General features: G+C 51.9%; 8 protein-coding genes across 8 annotated transcripts; 4 read left to right on the top strand and 4 right to left on the bottom strand.

Annotated features, from left to right (window-relative positions):
• Positions 1–150: 150 nt before the first annotated feature.
• Positions 151–696, top strand: BDW70DRAFT_163123 (pyridoxal phosphate-dependent transferase; the record flags this gene model as incomplete). Its single annotated transcript, XM_073741247.1, has 1 exon — positions 151–696. One exon carries the CDS (start codon positions 151–153, stop codon positions 694–696), a length of 546 nt encoding a protein of 181 aa, XP_073592740.1.
• A 635-nt stretch (positions 697–1,331) lies between these two features.
• Positions 1,332–2,525, top strand: BDW70DRAFT_163122 (Gfo/Idh/MocA family protein; the record flags this gene model as incomplete). Its single annotated transcript, XM_073741246.1, has 3 exons — positions 1,332–1,370; positions 1,428–1,715; positions 1,800–2,525. 3 exons carry the CDS (start codon positions 1,332–1,334, stop codon positions 2,523–2,525), a joined length of 1,053 nt encoding a protein of 350 aa, XP_073592739.1.
• Positions 2,526–3,187: 662 nt separating this feature from the next.
• Positions 3,188–4,118, bottom strand: BDW70DRAFT_163121 (uncharacterized protein; the record flags this gene model as incomplete). The annotated part of the gene is made up of 4 exons (XM_073741245.1): positions 3,188–3,322; positions 3,375–3,896; positions 3,968–4,009; positions 4,086–4,118. 4 exons carry the CDS (start codon positions 4,116–4,118, stop codon positions 3,188–3,190), a joined length of 732 nt encoding a protein of 243 aa, XP_073592738.1.
• Positions 4,119–6,838: 2,720 nt separating this feature from the next.
• Positions 6,839–7,315, top strand: BDW70DRAFT_152964 (uncharacterized protein; the record flags this gene model as incomplete). Its single annotated transcript, XM_073739541.1, has 2 exons — positions 6,839–7,089; positions 7,216–7,315. 2 exons carry the CDS (start codon positions 6,839–6,841, stop codon positions 7,313–7,315), a joined length of 351 nt encoding a protein of 116 aa, XP_073592737.1.
• Positions 7,316–8,643: 1,328 nt separating this feature from the next.
• Positions 8,644–10,010, bottom strand: BDW70DRAFT_170954 (serine hydrolase domain-containing protein; the record flags this gene model as incomplete). Its single annotated transcript, XM_073743073.1, has 3 exons — positions 8,644–9,068; positions 9,131–9,428; positions 9,486–10,010. 3 exons carry the CDS (start codon positions 10,008–10,010, stop codon positions 8,644–8,646), a joined length of 1,248 nt encoding a protein of 415 aa, XP_073592736.1.
• Positions 10,011–10,950: 940 nt separating this feature from the next.
• Positions 10,951–12,908, top strand: BDW70DRAFT_170953 (flavin-containing monooxygenase; the record flags this gene model as incomplete). The annotated part of the gene is made up of 4 exons (XM_073743072.1): positions 10,951–11,116; positions 11,190–11,503; positions 11,638–12,360; positions 12,429–12,908. The coding sequence occupies 4 exons, from the start codon at positions 10,951–10,953 to the stop codon at positions 12,906–12,908; spliced, it is 1,683 nt and encodes a 560-aa protein (XP_073592735.1).
• A 1,022-nt stretch (positions 12,909–13,930) lies between these two features.
• Positions 13,931–14,626, bottom strand: BDW70DRAFT_163118 (GNAT family N-acetyltransferase; the record flags this gene model as incomplete). The annotated part of the gene is made up of 1 exon (XM_073741244.1): positions 13,931–14,626. The coding sequence occupies one exon, from the start codon at positions 14,624–14,626 to the stop codon at positions 13,931–13,933; it is 696 nt and encodes a 231-aa protein (XP_073592734.1).
• Positions 14,627–14,836: 210 nt separating this feature from the next.
• On the bottom strand, positions 14,837–16,855 carry BDW70DRAFT_152961 (uncharacterized protein; the record flags this gene model as incomplete). The annotated part of the gene is made up of 4 exons (XM_073739540.1): positions 14,837–15,122; positions 15,175–15,370; positions 15,505–16,186; positions 16,286–16,855. 4 exons carry the CDS (start codon positions 16,853–16,855, stop codon positions 14,837–14,839), a joined length of 1,734 nt encoding a protein of 577 aa, XP_073592733.1.
• Positions 16,856–16,940: the final 85 nt, after the last annotated feature.

Below are 16,940 nucleotides of genomic sequence, written 5' to 3'. Positions count from 1 at the left end.
ATGTTTCTGTCTTTTATTTGTTTCTCTAAGCTTGTGATACTCGTTTATACAGGACAGCTAGTTGAAAACAATACTACCTACGCCCGTGACATTATTGCTGAGCTGCGCCGGATCCGCGAATGGGCTGATCGCAACCGCGTCGCGGTCCATATGGATGGTGCTCGATTATGGGAAGCCGTAGCCACGGGACGGGGCAGCCTGCCTGACTATTGTACGCTCTGCAACTTGGTCTCTCTGGACTTTAGCAGGAACCTCGGTGCGCCTACGGGCGCAATGGTGCTTGGGTCAGCCCAGCTCATAACCCGGTTGCGGCGGATACGCAAGAGCATCGGTGGTGCCCTCAGGCAGTCCGGTCCAATCGCTGCGGCCGCGCAGTTTGCATTGATGGAGCAGTCTGGGATGGGGCCTTGGGGAAGTCGAGGCAAGCTACGCGCCGTTCATTTGCTGGCGAAGCAGGTCGGCCAGATGTGGGTGGATCTGGGAGGAGAGCTGCTGCGCGAGGTCGAGACGAACCAAGTCTGGGTCGATCTGGACAATGCAGACATAACGGATGATCGATGGAACGAGCTTGGGAGGAAGTATGGGGTCAAACTGGAGGGGGAGAGAATTGTTTTGCATCATCAGATCTCGGCTGATTCTATCGATCAGCTCGGTCTTGTATTTGAGGAAGCCCTGGGATTGCGTCCGAGCTTGTAAGAGAAACTACTAGCCCAATCTGGGAAGGCCATTGGCAGCCGTATCTTAACATCCCACGCAGACTGGCTACTCTTCTGGTGTAAAGAAGGCTAGAAAGCCAAGTTCCTCCAGGTCTAGGTCACCCTCCACCTATCACGTAGACTGCCTACTCTTCTCGTATACAGTACACTAGAGTACGGGTATCCGAATACATTTTTTCCTGATCCAGCAGCAATAAGAGTCCGTCCATGTCTACAAGTATGGAGGGAGATACCGCGATCCACTACGCTGGCCTTTGAGTCGATCCTGCAGGTGTACAGGAAGGGGAAACTGCACGTTTGATCACCCAATGCCCGAACATCCGTAAGGTCTCTTCAGACGCGCAGTAATACTAAATATGGAGAGTAAGAGTCATACATGTGGGCGTATGTGAGGGAAATGGCGTGAATGCAATACCAACATAAAAATCACCCGATTAGGAAAGAGGCGGCGCTCATGCGCATATGCAGATTTCCGAGTAGAAGTTGGAGAAGATGGTTTATACGATAGACATAAATACTTCCCAAGCGGCCTTATTCATCTGCTACAAATCAACTTGTTCAATCACAGTAACAATTTCGATCAAATCCCCTTCAATCCTCTCGACCCTCATCACAATGGTCCTCAACATCGCTGTCGTTGGTCTCGGCCGCATGGTACGGAAGTATGAACGCAGCCAGTATGCTTAAGCAGCTGACCAGACGCTATAACAGGGAAAACGCCATGTCCACACACTCCTGTACCGCGTCCCCCGCGCCAGGGTGGTCGCCGTCTGCACCACCGAGCCCCACGAGATCGAATGGGCGAAGAGCAAAGCCGAGTACACCGAATTCGGCATCGCAGTCTACGAGGACTACGACAATATGCTGGCGTCCCAGGCAGATCTCCACGCGGTCTGGGTATCGACGAGCACAGACGTTCACGCGATTCAGTCATTGAAGGCCATCGAGAAGGGCCTCCATGTGCTGTGCGAGAAGCCAATCAGTACGGATCTAGCGGAGGTATCCACTCTCATCCACACTTCTTCCTCTCCTATTACTTATCTAAACCACGGCAAGATAACTGACGGGGACGCTTGTGATTAGGCGCAATCCGTCGTCGACGCCGCCAAAGCAAACCCTCAACTCAAAGTAATGGCCGGGTTCTCGCGCCGCTTCGATGCCTCCTATAGGGATGCCGCACAGAAGATCCAGAACGGCACTATTGGCAGCCCCTTTCTCGTACGATCCAACACCTGCGACCTGAGAGACGAAACGGGCTTCTTTGTCCGCTACGCCGCGCGTAATGGAGGCATCTTCGTCGACTGTGCGATCCACGACATCGACCTGACGCTTTGGTTTATGGACAACCCTGTCCCCAAGGCTGCCTGGGCAGCGGGGACACTACAGCACCACCCCGAACTCGCAGAGAAGAATGACGTGGACAACGCCGTTGGAATTGTCGAGTTCTGGGGCGGCAAGATCGCCTACTTTTACTGCTCGCGGACGCAGGCGCATGGGCACGATGTGCTGACCGAGATTACGGGGACAGACGGCAAAATCATGGTGAATGTGATCCCGCGGGCGAACAATGTGGTCGTGGCGGATAAGGGAGGGATGAGACATGAAGTGCAGCCGGAGTACTGGCAGCGGTTTGAGCATGCTTTTGCCCTAGAGGCAAACGAGTTTGTGGATGCCGTACTTCATGATAAGCCCGTGCCTGTGAACTTGGAGACGGGCATGACAGTGATGAAGATCGGGCAGGCGCTGCAGCATGCGTTACTCAGCGGAGAGGTTGTGAGGTTCGACAAGAGCGGAGAGAGACTCAACTAGGTCTTGATTACTTCACATTCATTTGGACAAACGGGCGGGGACGCCCAGACGATGATCCCTAGTAGCTTGCGCGGTTTGGAGTCCGGATTGATAGTGCAGGATAGAGAAAGAATAGGTTGATAGTCCCTACAGAGCACCTACAATGGCGGATTGATACATCTCGTATTACAGCGACAGCTATTTCCGAAGAACTAGAACGTAAACTGTTATGAATATGGCTTAGCGCTTGGAGTTGGAGTAAGTGCTTGGAGTTGGAGTAGCTGATACTCCAATATTGAGGGCTATATAAGATGACACGTGTATCTCCCATCTTTCTGTTCTGTAACTAAGTCCATGAGCTCGCTCTCTCAGACAACAATCACTTAGTTCTCTCTATTCTGTGCCAACTTCTTCTGACCAACCGTGGATTTCACTACATAAACGAGCCCTGAGCGTCTGAGAAAAGATCCGTTATATAAACCCCTGAATAGATTAAGAATAGGTTAGAGTACAACTTTAATTTAGAGACCATGCTCGATATACAGAGCCACCTCGCCCGTAGATACTTCGATGTCTGTTGTATCATTCTATAAACAAGGGATCCTGTTGCTAGGTCATACATACGAGCTTACAACTTCGCTAATCTAGAGAATGCATAGATCAGTACCCTCTATTCCTGCCATCTATCTTTTCGACTCAGGTTCTTCACCAACATGCTTGTACACTAGCCTCGCCAGCACATATTGGCCCTTGGTATTCGCAACTACAACGCGTCGAGTATGGCATCGTTCGCCATTAATGACCTCGAAGCCCCAGATCTGCAGCATACAAGGTCAGTATATCCTCACAGACGAGTGCGCACTGAATCACCTGCTCCGCCGTCCACCTATTCCCGCGCAGATTCCGGACAAATGTATGAACCCATACAGGTCGTTCCTGCTTCCCTCCCTTCTCCTCCTCAGCTCCTCCCTTTCGCCCCGTGAGATCCCAGAGACTCTCACTTCCATTCTCGATGATCTCCCCGCGGAGGAACCTGCCCGCCCTCAGGTCATCCACCTTTGTCTGCATCTCAACATCCGGGTACACCCCCTTCCACTTCTCTGTGCTTTCATGCTCATCCCCGCCTTCCTTGGGGTAGACAAAGTGGCTTTGTTCCTGTAAAGGCCCGAACAGAAAGTCCTCTCTCTCAAGGATGCTCCAGTCCATCTTCCTGACCTCCGTGGAGCCTCCCAACCCGCCCGTGGGCGGGCCGGTGACTGTTGCATTGACCGTGATGATTTGTTCTCGAGGATCCGTACCTTGAGACGAATCCGGCTCCCTCCGGGTGGCGGATATGTCTAAGCGCAAGCCAGCTAGGCAGAGAGCTTTGCGGAGGGGCCAGCTGAGGCCTTGCTGCCATTCCGCGCATCATGCGGGTTAGTTGCATGAATATGGAGTCGGAGAAGCGAGAGACGGTGAGGTACCAGTTTCAAAATCGCTTCTAGGTCAGAGCAGAGGGCTCTGTCCTGTTGAAAAAACAAAACTCACGCTTAGCACTGGGTTTCCCCCTGATGCTGTCGAAGAGACTTGGGCTGGACTCACCATCACCCATCGACCGACGAATTGTTCCGCCATGACGACGGCGGCTAGGAATTTTCAATCTATAGTTAGCCACGGCTTTTGATGCTGGGTTCAATATATCTTTGTATAAGGTTATAAACTAAGAACAAAGTGAGCGAAAACGCCCGGAAGAAAAGTGAGTGAGCGGCAAAGGAGAAACATCCCTTGAAATAGGGCGGCTTCCCGGCCGGAGTATACCAACGCCCGCCAAAAAAAGCAACGTTTGCCAACCCCTGCGTCAAGTAAGCAGCACAGAGAAGGCCAGTGGTGTCATCCTAAACCTAATGGCTATTGGCTACGCGGTATATCGGAGAACGGTCTGTCATTTCAGTTGCAATACTCCGTCCAGCTTTGTCCCGCGAAAGACATGAATTCCCGCCCATCACCTATCATTTCTAGCGACGCTAGTACTCAGGACGTTCTAGGTGACACGGCTTCGGAGATTTCGCGCAGTAGCGGCCAGTCTGTGCATCCTGTGTAGACTGTCAGGAGACCAATCGGGTGTACATGTACACTGGCCGCAAGGTACAAAGGGTCAGCAGCCACGCAAGGGCAGTGTAGTAAAATAGTAGACGCTACCTATAACGATGTCCTGTATTCTGAGGACTAGGTATCAGCATCTACGCCAGTGGGTTGTGTTTGCAGAATGACCTATCTGGGTCCCGTTTAGGGTTGTAGAGAAAGGAACTCGCCTAGACAATCCACGTACTAGGAGGCCGATAGAATAGACCAAGAGTAACTAAGAAACAGAGAATCACTGACCTGGTGGCGGCAGGGCAAGTGACCGCAGCATCAAATGCTACCCATTGCATGGTCAATCGCGCTCGTCAGAAAATATACACATGATCGGGCCATGACGAACTGCTATCGTTGACGCCGCCTATCATGTAGGCGAAGCCCGCATATCAATTTGATTCTCCACTTCGATTGAAATGCGTGAGTTCCGAGATGCTGAGAGCAGTAGCACAAAAACAGCACGAGTGCGGCGGACCCCTGTCAGCCAGCCCGTCCTCCATCACTACCATTCTTCCCCCACAGCGCGAAGAAAAAGACAAAATCAAGATATCCAGGAAGGTCAGCTTAAGCCGGATCTCAGCTCGGCGTACTTCGAGTTCTGCCAATATGGCTCAGACGTGCCAAGCCCGTTTTCTAGGACATATTATCAATATTTATATATGTATTCCATGTCTTAGTAGCTCCAGTGGCATGAACCACTGCCGGTGCCAGGTAATGTTATTGCGCCATGATTATTGGCAAAACATACCTCTACGATCAGGAAAAGCGATATGCCAGGAGTCGGCGCCATTCCACTGGCTCACTCCGACCTTGAAGTTTAACCGGCAGTTATTTGTTATAGGACCAGGCCATGGGCCGATCCGGCGAAAGGATATAAAAAAACAGTGCTGATGACATATAAGGGCCTTCCTGGCCATCCTGGTATCGGGTAACTGGTCCACCACTATCAAGGCCACTGTCGCTCTCCAGTGTTTGATGATACCGCTTCAAACTGCTCCTTCTCTTATTGCTTTAAGATCATGAACCGGCTCAGTGGCTAGAGTCCTGTGAGCTTTATACCGTTGCAGCCCGTTATGATACGTCTTTTCTGTCCCAAAAATACTTGATCTGCTCTTACCACACCAGCGTTTACCAAGAATAGCTCTGCGGCAAGCTGTAAGCATTCTGATATCGAAAACAAGAAGATGATGACCAAATCAATACAGCGTGAAGATAGCAACAGGACGACCTCTGTTAATGATTGAAGTTTGGTCGAGAGTGCATCGAAAGACAAGCCAGTAAGCGCTTACCAGTTCCGCACCTGTTATTCATCTGCTTTTCCAGCCAATCATCTTTTGAGATACGTGGGATCTACCCCACCGCTTAGGCAATAAGTGAGGTTTCAGTACGGAGGTAATAATGGTAGGGGAGAGGTAGAGGCGCGGAAGCGTCAGCTGCAACGCGGCAGTACTTGTTTATCAGGCTACGAAAGAGGCATTGCAAGAACTAACCTCTATGATTATAGCAAGTTGATTTCGCTTCCGCTGGTGGACAAGGCTGAGATATCGAGTGCGGTCGGTTGGCATCTTTGACTCGAACCACTCAGGCACGAACCGCAATAATTTTATCCGTGTCCTGTTTGCCTCGATTGAGACCTCGGTGCTAATTATATGCAGGTGAATACGCGAATAGAATCATATGGCCCCGGTAGGCATAGTCAATCCCAGGGGATGTTTATGTATGGCACCTACATCCAGTGTACTCGTCCACATTTAGGCCCGTCGGCTCTAACTAGCCATGAGCCGTAATACGAGGACGCAGGATTGGCTTCCCCAAGACGTTGCATCCTTGCAGAGTCTGTCTGGTCTGCAGCGAGGGATATTTTCGGATACGAGGTTAGCGGCATCTACCTCCCCTTACTCTATATTGGCTCTATATTGGCACCTTGCTGGAGCCAATTAGTTTGCCGCGGTTTTCTACCTGTGCCCAATTAGACTTTGCATAGCAAAGAGTACGGTAGCATTTGAGGCCTTAGATAGTCAAAGCGCCGAGATCCATTAACTTTATCCCGCATTGCTATAGACTAAGCGTACGGAGTTGTACCTTGTCTCTGTGCCCCCTCATCCCCGCGGGTCACGCTGACGGAATGAAGGAGTATAAAATCTCTTATTCGCGCTTTGTCAAGAGTCCATGTCATGCCTGTTAACCTACCAGTACAAAGCCGAACCGGCCACTTCCAAATGAAGCTCAGCCTAACAAGCGGCCCCAGCTGCCTCCTTGCCCTCCTTCCCCTCCACACCTTAGCTATGCCAGCCCCTCCGGCAGACCTGAGCTCCCGCGCCGTCACAACATGCCGAGTCGTCAATACGGAGTCAGAAGTGAAGTGCCGCGCGGGGCCTGGTTTCGACTACGACGTGCGAACGTTCGTTTACCCAAACGGAATATACGACTTCAGCTGCTATAAGTCAGGGGACTGTTATAATGGGAATTGGTGAGTTCTAATCCCCGACTATCGGATGTAGCCCTTGTCTGTTACTCCAGGCAAGGCTGCGCCCTCGGCCCGGTCCAGTAGAGAGTCTACCGTGGATGGGTGCTAATCTGAATGCACTCTTTCTAGCACGTGGCAGAAGGTTAGCTTCGGTACATTTTCATGCTACGTTAATGGTTACTATACCGATAGTCGGTGTACGGTTGGTATGTGTGCTATTCGTTTCTGATGCATTTGGAGGGCTGTTCAGCTGATTCGAGGTTGGCTGTAGCGGCTCTCGGGAAGTGCTGAAGTCACGCGAGAGTCCATGAATTGCTCCTGGCCCTGCCACGTTCCGGTTAGTCCAATGGATTGTGAAGGGTAGCATGTTGACCGCAATGAAGAACATCAGCCTGTATTGGTTAGGGCAGGGTATTTGCAGTGGCTGGCCCTAGCTTTCAACTCTAGCCACGAGCGGTTTGATAAAAGGTGATGGTCGAGCAGGGCGATGGAGAGATCAAGGCAGGCCTGGTCAAGCTTCGCCTGCAGCCGTGCCTCACACGGATGCTGGTGGCCTCGGAGCCAGGCTGGCAGGGTAGGGCAGTGAGGGGGATATGGATAATATGAATTGGAAGATAAGTTGCAAGATAAACCCATTAAATTCCACTTAGCTCCGTGAAGGCCCCTTTGTAAGCCTGTATCTCTCACTTTTACCCGATGCTGTATTGTTCTTGCCAACTATATCTAGTAGTGCTGGCGCCACTCTTGTTGCGTTGCGAACAATTATCTGTGGCCCTTATCCCAAGTGTGTTTCAGAACCTTAGGACAGGTATATAGAATGACTGCGTTCAACACTCTGGGCATTATTCTCAGAAAAATTCTCAATCAGTTCATCGCCAGGTTCAAATCGTGGTGATGATGCATCAGACTTTTTCAATCTTGAACTTCGGCCAAGCAGTATCACATTATACACAGAGGATTGACGTAGACGACAGCGACTTCGAAACAGAAGGGTACTTTGCCCTTAGCCTCATTTTACAGGACAAAGGACACACCACGGATCCTGGCTGGGTATTGATAGAGTAGGAACTTAGGACAGTAGCTGCGGAGTGGCCCGCCTATTGATAAAAACGAGGTATCGCCCATCTAGAGGCTTCAGTTTCGAATCTTGAAAGAGTATGTTTCCAGTCCATTTATATGTCTTCAATCATAGTCGCACCTATTCCATGTAAATTCAATGGTCATCCATCAGGCCCACTGGACGTAGCGGAGAGTACTAGCCTCCCCTAGCCCTAACTCTCCCAGCTTCCGCAAGGGCCAAATATTCCTTGCCTTCTTCAACTTTCTACCCAAGCCGAATGGTCATCATGCAACCCAAGACGAGCTGCAAATGCTTTTCCCCTTCGAGTCAGCTGATTCTGCCATGGCCGTACCGACTCTCCCAGCAATTCGAACGCGTTGAGCTCACGCATGGTCTTATAAAGTGGTATTCGTTTAGAGAATGATTGTTTAGTCCGTATGATATTGTAATAGAATAAAAACTGAATATTGTTGCCGGTAGCTTTGATCGAATACCCACTAATTTGTTCCATCAAGAGCTTTATACACCTCAGCCTCAACACCTCCCCAAAGCTGCAACACATTCAGATCCACAAACGGCAGTATCTGCGAACAAACCATTCCCGCCACTCCTTTCTCCCGGTCCGCCCACCACCACAGGTTCGCCAGTCCGGCCCAATGTGCCGTCGCAGTCGACCGTCCCGTCGCACCACCGTTACTCAGCATAAACGTTAGTCCCCATCCCTGCGATGGATTTCCAGGAACAGGATACAGTTCGGGGATCGGGTTCGTCAGGTCAGGCTTTGATGCCGGGATCGGTTGTCGACTGTAGTTGGGCATATGGGGAATTTGATTGCTGAACATGGTCTCGACCGTATTGGGAAGGAGAAGGCGAGTTCCAGTAATAGGACAGGTTCCTTCATTGAGGAGGACGGAAAGGATTCCTGTTTAAGTTTCTTGTCAATGCCGGGTTTTCCTAGAATTGGGGAAAGGACTGTGGGCGTACTGCAGTACTCCTGCGGCTTCGCAAACATCCCTGCGCCGCCGCTGTTAAAGACCCGTTTCACCTCAGCTGGGTTGCCGAGGTCGACAACAAGCGGTGCTCGAAGGAGGTGGTCTCGAGGCCGGAGAGTGCCGTCGTGGTCTCGGTGGTTCATATACGCCAGTCTCGACCGCATCTCCTCGGTTGGGATCATCGACATGTGCTTGATTCCCAACGGCTGGAAAATATGGCGCTGGAGGTACTCGTTCAGATTCAGGCCGGTTGCGCGCTCGAGCGCGATGCCTGCCCAGTCGATACCGACCTATGTAGGCGGTAGTACGTCAATATCAGCAGGCAGGTAAGGCATAGTAGAAGATACCCCATACTCCCACCCCTCCCCCGGCTGGAACAGCAACGGCGTCCTGACATCCTCGACCCGGCCGGAGAACTCGTCCAGGCCGGCCGGGTAGGACCACTCTCTCAGTCTGTCGTTGAAGAAGCTATACCCAAAGCCAGCGGTATGGGTCAGCAGCATCCGCAGCGTGATAGGATTCTTCTTCTCCACCAAGGTGCCATCCTCCTTCAACACGCCGAGGCCCCTCAGCTCCGGACACAGCGACTCGATCTGCTCCTTATCGTCGAGATTCAGGATACTTTTCTCGACGAGCTGCATGCATGCAATACCGACAAGCATCTTCGTGCATGACGCGATCCAGAATACCGTGTCTAGTGTCATGGGCTCGGCTGAGTCCGCGCCGCGTTTCCCTGCCGCGTGCGCGAATAGTTCCTGTCCATTCTTGTCGACGATCACGACCGTTGCGCCAGGGATGCCAGTTTTAGAGTCGGAACAGGCGGCCTCGACGAGATCGCGGAGCGTGGACACGGTCTGCTCATTGAAGGGCATGATAATGGTGGCAAGTCTGGGTCTGTCTGTTAATAATTTGAGATATCAAATAGAGGGGCGAGAGGGTGAGGGAGATTCGAACTGACGAGATGACCGAGACTGGAGTAAAGCGGGGTATCCAGAGATGCAGAGCTAACAAACAAATTGGATCGCTGACACTTGCACTACATGCAGGCCAATTAATATCTCCTCTGCCATGCATTCCCCGTGGTACTGCTTCAGCCAGCTGAGGGGGAGGGGGTAAGCTCCGCCACCACCACCACCTCCTCCTTGGCGCCTAGGCAATGGCTTGAGATCGATCCATAACCACCATTCAGTCGTGGTCATGATCTGCATGAACACTGACCAGCATTTCTTAGACTCGCCATGACTCGATTGGCGTAGCATCCCCTACAGCTTCAGTGAATCGACTGACTCTCACCATAGCCAAAACCACGAGCTCACGAGCGGGGTTCGCAGACCCGCAGCCAACCGTCTGCAACTCTGCGGAACCGCAGTGGAACGCGACTCGAAGCGTGCCCCCATTAGGGCCCAATAGGGTCCGCCAGCGGGTGGAAGAGACAGTGGGCAGCGCGGGGAACAGGGCCCATCACAGGCTCGATCGAGCCGGAGAGGGGCCGGGCAGCCTCGGGGATCCGTTAGGATCAGTTGATCGGCGCTAACTACAAAGTACGACGAGCAATCGTGCAGGATATAATCCATTTGCTAGCGCGATCTGTGAAACCTGACCTCTTCCTGGGGGTAACTGATGTTGTGTAAGCCCAGCCGGAGGTGCATGCTTGGGGAAGGGCAAGGCAGCATTATAAAAGCAAGAAATTCCTCGCCAACCAGCATAGCTAGAACAAACCGGGTCTCATCAAAGAATCCTCCAGTATACAGTCTACAATATAGGCTACGAGTCTACCATATACAGTCCTCCATCTCACTCAAATCAGCCAAGATGGGCAGCATTCAAGGCCCGGACCCTGTGTCCATATCCCCATCCCCATCGACCCCCAAGAAATTTTCCACCTCCCTCACGGACTACTCCACGATGCATCCCACCAAGATGGGTCCATACGCGGAGGATCTCGACGTTGATGCCTTGATTGTCGGGGCCGGATTCGGTTTGTCTTGTCCCTCTCTCAGCCCTCCAACCACTCTTTCTACGGCGGTCTAACCTATCTTGCCTTTGCGAAGCCGGCATCTTTATGCTCAAAACCCTGCGAGACCGGGGCCTCCGCACTATCATATTCGAAGCTGGCAACGACATTGGCGGCACCTGGCGCTGGAACTGCTACCCGGGCGCCGCAGTCGACTCGGAAGTCCCCGAGTACGAGTTCTCCTGGCCCGAGGTCTACGAGACGTGGAACTGGAAGAGCAATTACCCGACCTACCAAGAGCTCCGGGAGTACTTTGACCATGTCGACAGGGTGATCGGCGTCAAGAAGGACTGCGCGTTCAACAGTGTCGTTGTGGGGGCCGAGTTTGATACGGGATCTGGCAAGTGGAGTGTGCGTACCGCGGACGGGAGGGTCAGTAAGTGTAGGTTCTTGGTGCTGGGAACGGAATTTGTATGTTCCCTATCTTCTCTCTGTTGTTTGGTTGTGGCCGTAATTGTGGTATACCTAATGAGCTTCTGGGATAGGCCGCCAAACGCTGGATCCCCCCCTGGCCAGGCCTCGACAAATACCGCGGGATAATCCACCATAGCTCTTTCTGGCCAGACAGAGAGATCGACGTGCGCGACAAACGATGCGCTGTCATCGGCACCGGCGCATCAGGCGTACAAATCACCCAGGCGTGGGGTCCAGTCGCCGCCTCTCTAAAGGTCTTCCAGCGTACGCCAAACCTTGCCATCCCCATGCGCCGCCGGCCGCTGAGCACCGAAGAGCAAGGGCGGAGCAAGAAATTCTACCCGGAACTCTTCCGGTACCGCGAGACCAGTTTTGCGGGCTTTCTCTACGACTGGGCGGAGAAAAATACCTTTGATGACACCGCTGCTGAGCGCGAAGCCTCGTATGAAAAGGCATGGAATGAGGGTGGATTCCGCTTCTGGGTCTCTATCTACAAGGACAACCTGTTCAATCCGGAGGCGAACAGGGAGTCGTATAACTTCTGGTGCAAGAAGGTCAGGTCTCGCATCGGGGACCCGGTCCTCAGGGAGAAGCTGGCCCCGAAGGAGATGCCGCACTACTTCGGCGTCAAGAGGCCTTGTCTGGAGACAAGCTACTACGAGCAATTCAATCGCGAGTCTGTTGTTTTAGTCGATATTAAGGAGAACCCGATTAGCCACTTTTCAGAGACGGGGATCGTCCTCCAAGATGGGACAGAGCATGAGATAGATATCGTGGCGGTTGCCACTGGATTCGTGAGCGTGCCTTCTCCTTCTGGTCCGTTCATTAGTGAAGTGCCCGATGCTGACTGTTGTGTTTACAGGACGTCGTCACCGGCGTCATGACCCAACTCGGCCTCAAAAGTATTGAAGGCGCATCCCTTGAAAAAGAATGGGTGCCAGGCGCGCAGACCTACCTGGGACTCACCGTAAGCGGGTATCCCAATATGTTCCACATCTACGGTGCTCACGGCCCAACACTGTTCAGTAACGGGCCGACGGCTGTCGCTGTGCAGGGCCGCTGGATCGCGGACACAATAGCCAAGATTGAAGCGAATGGTGTCAAGTATATCAATCCGAAGAAGGAGGCCAGTGAAATGTGGAAGAAGCATATTCTGGAACTCAACGAGAAGACACTGTTTCCAACGACCACCTCCACTTATATGGGCGGGACCATACCGGGGAAGGTGTACGAGCCTGTTTGTTATGCCGGTGGGATTCCGGCGTACGTGAGGGAGACCCGGGAGGCACTGGATAACTGGGAGGAAGGGTTTGATGTTGTCAGGGAGGCGGCAGGGTTGTAACAGTCGAGTGTTCAGGCTATTAGGTGTTATGTAACTGATTCCTTAGCTTTTAGCTTGCGATATATTATTATGAGTAGCACAGACTCCCTTTCTTAGCTTGAGGCAAACATATATCCATGAAGTCTACTGCCTAGCTTTATGCTGCGTACCTGAAGTATCGCAAGGCCATCGAGCAGGGCTGTTTCAGTTGCTTCGACGCAATCTCCCGGCTCTGCCACTGCTTCAACTCGGAGGTCTCAAGCAGTTTTTCTGTCCCACGGACAATCCAGTCAGGCGCTGCTGCAGCTCATTGGACTCACATATGTATGCACGGGCTCAAGCCACCTTCTTTCGGTATAAGAGGGAATGTCTGGTCCGTCGATGACGAAGAATCGTCTCTTCCATGGTGCAGGATGCTGGGATTGAAAGACGCTGGTGGGAAAGGGGAAGCCAGGCTTGGGCATATCCAGCTGGTCCATATCAATAGCGTCACTCTTTCAATCTTGGACTTTCCAGGGCTTTTAATTAAGAAGCTCTTATATTTCTCTGATCCCCTCAAATGCTGGTATATGCATAAATAGCTATACCTTTAGCCGCCGCCCCCCAAAAAAGGGAAAAAGAAAATCGACAAAAAGATGTTTATAGACATATCGTAGAAGAAGTAATATCAGTAAGGGTACTAAACAATTTTTATGAAGCTTTCATATACAAGTCTAGAAGGATCTTAAAGAGATAAACAAAATAAAATCAATGCCACTTGAAACGTCAACAATTCAGACATTTCTGTATGCAAAACATGTTTTCTCAAAATGTTTCAAGTACTATATCAAAAGTTTTATCAGATTATATTATAATTAACCAGCCTGCTATATAGAGTAGTTGATTGATCAAGATATGCATTGTCGCAAATAGCTTTACATTAGTTCAGTGCTGTTAATTAGGTGAGCAAGCAGCAAGGAAAACAAAGAGGTGAACAAGAATCAATCTTCTACTAGCACATATATATAGCATATGGACAAAAAGTCATAGACTAGGTTATACTTCTACTCAGCCAATGTCAAGCTCAATGCCCAATGCGCCTCACCCTCAATATCAACACCCTCCTCCCACGCGACGAATCCAACACGCTCATACAACCTCTTCGCCGTTTCATTCTCGCGCGCCACCAGAACAATAACCCTCGCATTGACGTTCTTCGCCTTGCTCTCCTCGTCAACCGCTCTTATAGCAGCCTCAAGCAGCCGCTGCCCATTTCCTGCTCCCCGTCCTTCGGGAAGGACATACATTCCAACGAGGACATAAACGACATTCGAGCCAGCGGGAATGGAGGCAGCGTCTCTTGCTGCTTGCTCAAAGTCAATATTTTTGAATAATTCCCACGGTGCACAGGCTGTTTTCTCGTTGTTGAGGGGGAAGAAGACCGGTCCCATCAGAGTGAGCTGGCCGAGCCAGAGTCGCTTCATAAGCATGTCCTCGTCATCATCAGGCCTGGCGCCGATATCGTCAGACGCGGTATCTGGAAAGGGCACGATGAAGACTGTTGCTAGTGGATTCAAGACGCGAATTGTCCAGGTCTTGTCGTCGAACTGGGCTTCGCGGGCGTAGGTCGATGTGAATGCTTCCGGACTGCGTTGAAGAGCGGTAAGGCGAAGGGCTCTGTACCTTGCTACTGTATCTGCGAGCGATTCAGTTGTTGAGAATTGTTTTGGGATCTGGAGTATCTTGGCCGGTTTCGACATCTTGAAAGTGATGGCAAACCAGTCTGTGAGTTTGTGAGTCAGAGGAGAAGAGGGATCAGGCGAGAGGAATACGAGGGGACGTTGCATCGGGCGAATACACATTTATACTACGAGACTGGCAGCCAGCCCGTCAGCACCAATGTCGACGAATCTGACGCCATTCTATCTGCCCCGGCTGTCGTGCTCTTATGAACTGGTAGGAATCACAGCCTAGAGCTCAACATTGTCCGCCTCCCTCCAGGACCTCTGTAACCTCTCAATTCCCCTTCTCAGAGGCCAAGCACGCATATCCTTCATCCGCTCAATGATATTTAGCAGCGCATTTCGTTCCGCCAGATCAGTGAAGTACTCGCCGTAGAGCAAAATAGAAATAACTGCATTAACAAGCGCCGGCAACCGCTTCGAGACGTCGACTGCGATACCACAGAGATTGAGCACGATATTCCGCACAATGAACTCGGTTTTGCGGTGCATGCTGCGAGCCACGCCATTTTCTCTTCACATGGACTGAGTTAGTGCTAGGATGGCTTGGGGTTGCCTGGTCGTACAGTAAACGTGGATTCTCAGCAATCAATATCATCCGTGCCATCTCCAGATGCTGCACGCAGGTCACTTGTGCATCGGTGGCGTACCAGACGGTCGGGAAAATCTCGCCTTTGGTTCTGTCGGCGAGCCTGTGGAGGATCGGGGTCAGTTGAGACGAGTACGCGGTTATGAGCTGCTGCTGCTGCTGTCTCAGGCGCTCTGCCGTCCCAAGAACATGTACGTTAGCCATTTCGCAACCAATCCGTGGAGATTCGAGTCAGGTATCAAAGAGCAAAAGAAAAAGCACTGACGGGAAAGGGCGTATAGCAAAGCAAGCAGGAAAGGTGATGTACCGTATTCACTGAGATTTCTATCTCCCCAGCACCACTTGGTCACCTCCCCTGCATGCATAATCATTTTGTTCGCAACGGTCGCGCTCTCCCAATCCTGCGCCGTAAACGTAAGGCAGGGAGCACGCTTTCTTGTAAGTGCGTAGTATACCTCCTGGCGGATGGCGATCCAGTATGCTGCCACGGCTAAAGGAGAGCGCTGCAGGAGGGACGAGGATGATATCATGGCCTGGATGATCGTCTGGGTGATGGCGAGGAAATTTACCTGTCTCTCTGTCGGGCTGTCTCCCTCACCTGCATTCTCAGCACCGACGCTACTTTCAGTAAGGAAGGACATGGGATCCGTCCCCATCTCTTCCATCTCCTCCTCCATTTCTTCGTACTGCCGTAATATGATCGCCGCGCACATGAGATTTTCCTGCTCGGTGGGATCGCCAATATCGTGAAATGAAGAAAGCCCGGGTATGCATTTGAGCATGTACTCTACCGCGGACGAGGTCGAGAGGTCTGGAAGAGACTGGCCATGGTACTTGATATTCCCCTCTAGCGTTCTGTACTGAGGGAGCCGGCTAAGATGCCGCGCAGAGACAGCATATATGGCATTGAGTAGAGATGGATATCTGCTTCTCTGGGCTCGGAATGGGACGACTTGTCGGAAATGGGATTGAGGGTCGCAGTGATCGAACTGCCGACCGTTAGACAACGTAGGGCCGGTGCAAGCCCAGAAATAAAATAAAATAAAAAATAAACGGAAATGGAGGGATAAGAAGGGATTCAGACTCACCCAGGGGGAGAGCTCCTCTATAAAGTAGCGGAGCAGGCAGGATTCTTCGATGGAGGCGAGCTGCTGGTAGGGGGAGGAGGCCGGACTGTCGATGCTGGAGTACGGGCTCTGGGGGCTTGCATTGATGCTATAGTTCATTCCATGAACAGATACCGGGGAGTCATGTTGTGCCTGGTTACCCACTGCAGCAGAGACAAGCACATTGAGCCGCGTGAGTGATACATGCCCGTCATCAGCCGCTCGTTGGAGGATAGCACCCTCGAGCCCAGAATCCTCAGTCCGGGCCCGTACACCGGTACTCCCTTCCTCAATGCATTCCAGGACTGGACGATGGACCAGACTCGGGTCCAGACATGTCTGCCCGGGAATATAGTCGAGGTTCAGTTCGACTGCATCTGCTCCCTCTGACACCGACGCCTGCTCCAGACTCGGCCTACCCGGGTTAGGGCTCGCACCCTGCTGAGCGCCGTCGACGGCTGATTTACCCCCCTTCCACTTCTTCGGCTGGCTATTTACCCATGTCTGATCGGCTGCAAACGTGTTTTCATGGAGATCGTGTTTTCTCGACATCCGGCCGCGCCGGAAGGCAGCCTTGCGCTCAACGGGGATGCATTCTATGTTTCGGGATTGGCAGCGGCCGCATTTGGGTTTTTGC

Source organism: Aspergillus foveolatus, assembly GCF_047715535.1.
Source record: "Aspergillus foveolatus strain CBS 279.81 unplaced genomic scaffold BDW70scaffold_62, whole genome shotgun sequence".
Classification (NCBI taxonomy): Eukaryota; Fungi; Ascomycota; class Eurotiomycetes; order Eurotiales; family Aspergillaceae; genus Aspergillus; species Aspergillus foveolatus.
This window is presented reverse-complemented; position numbering and strand designations above follow the sequence as displayed.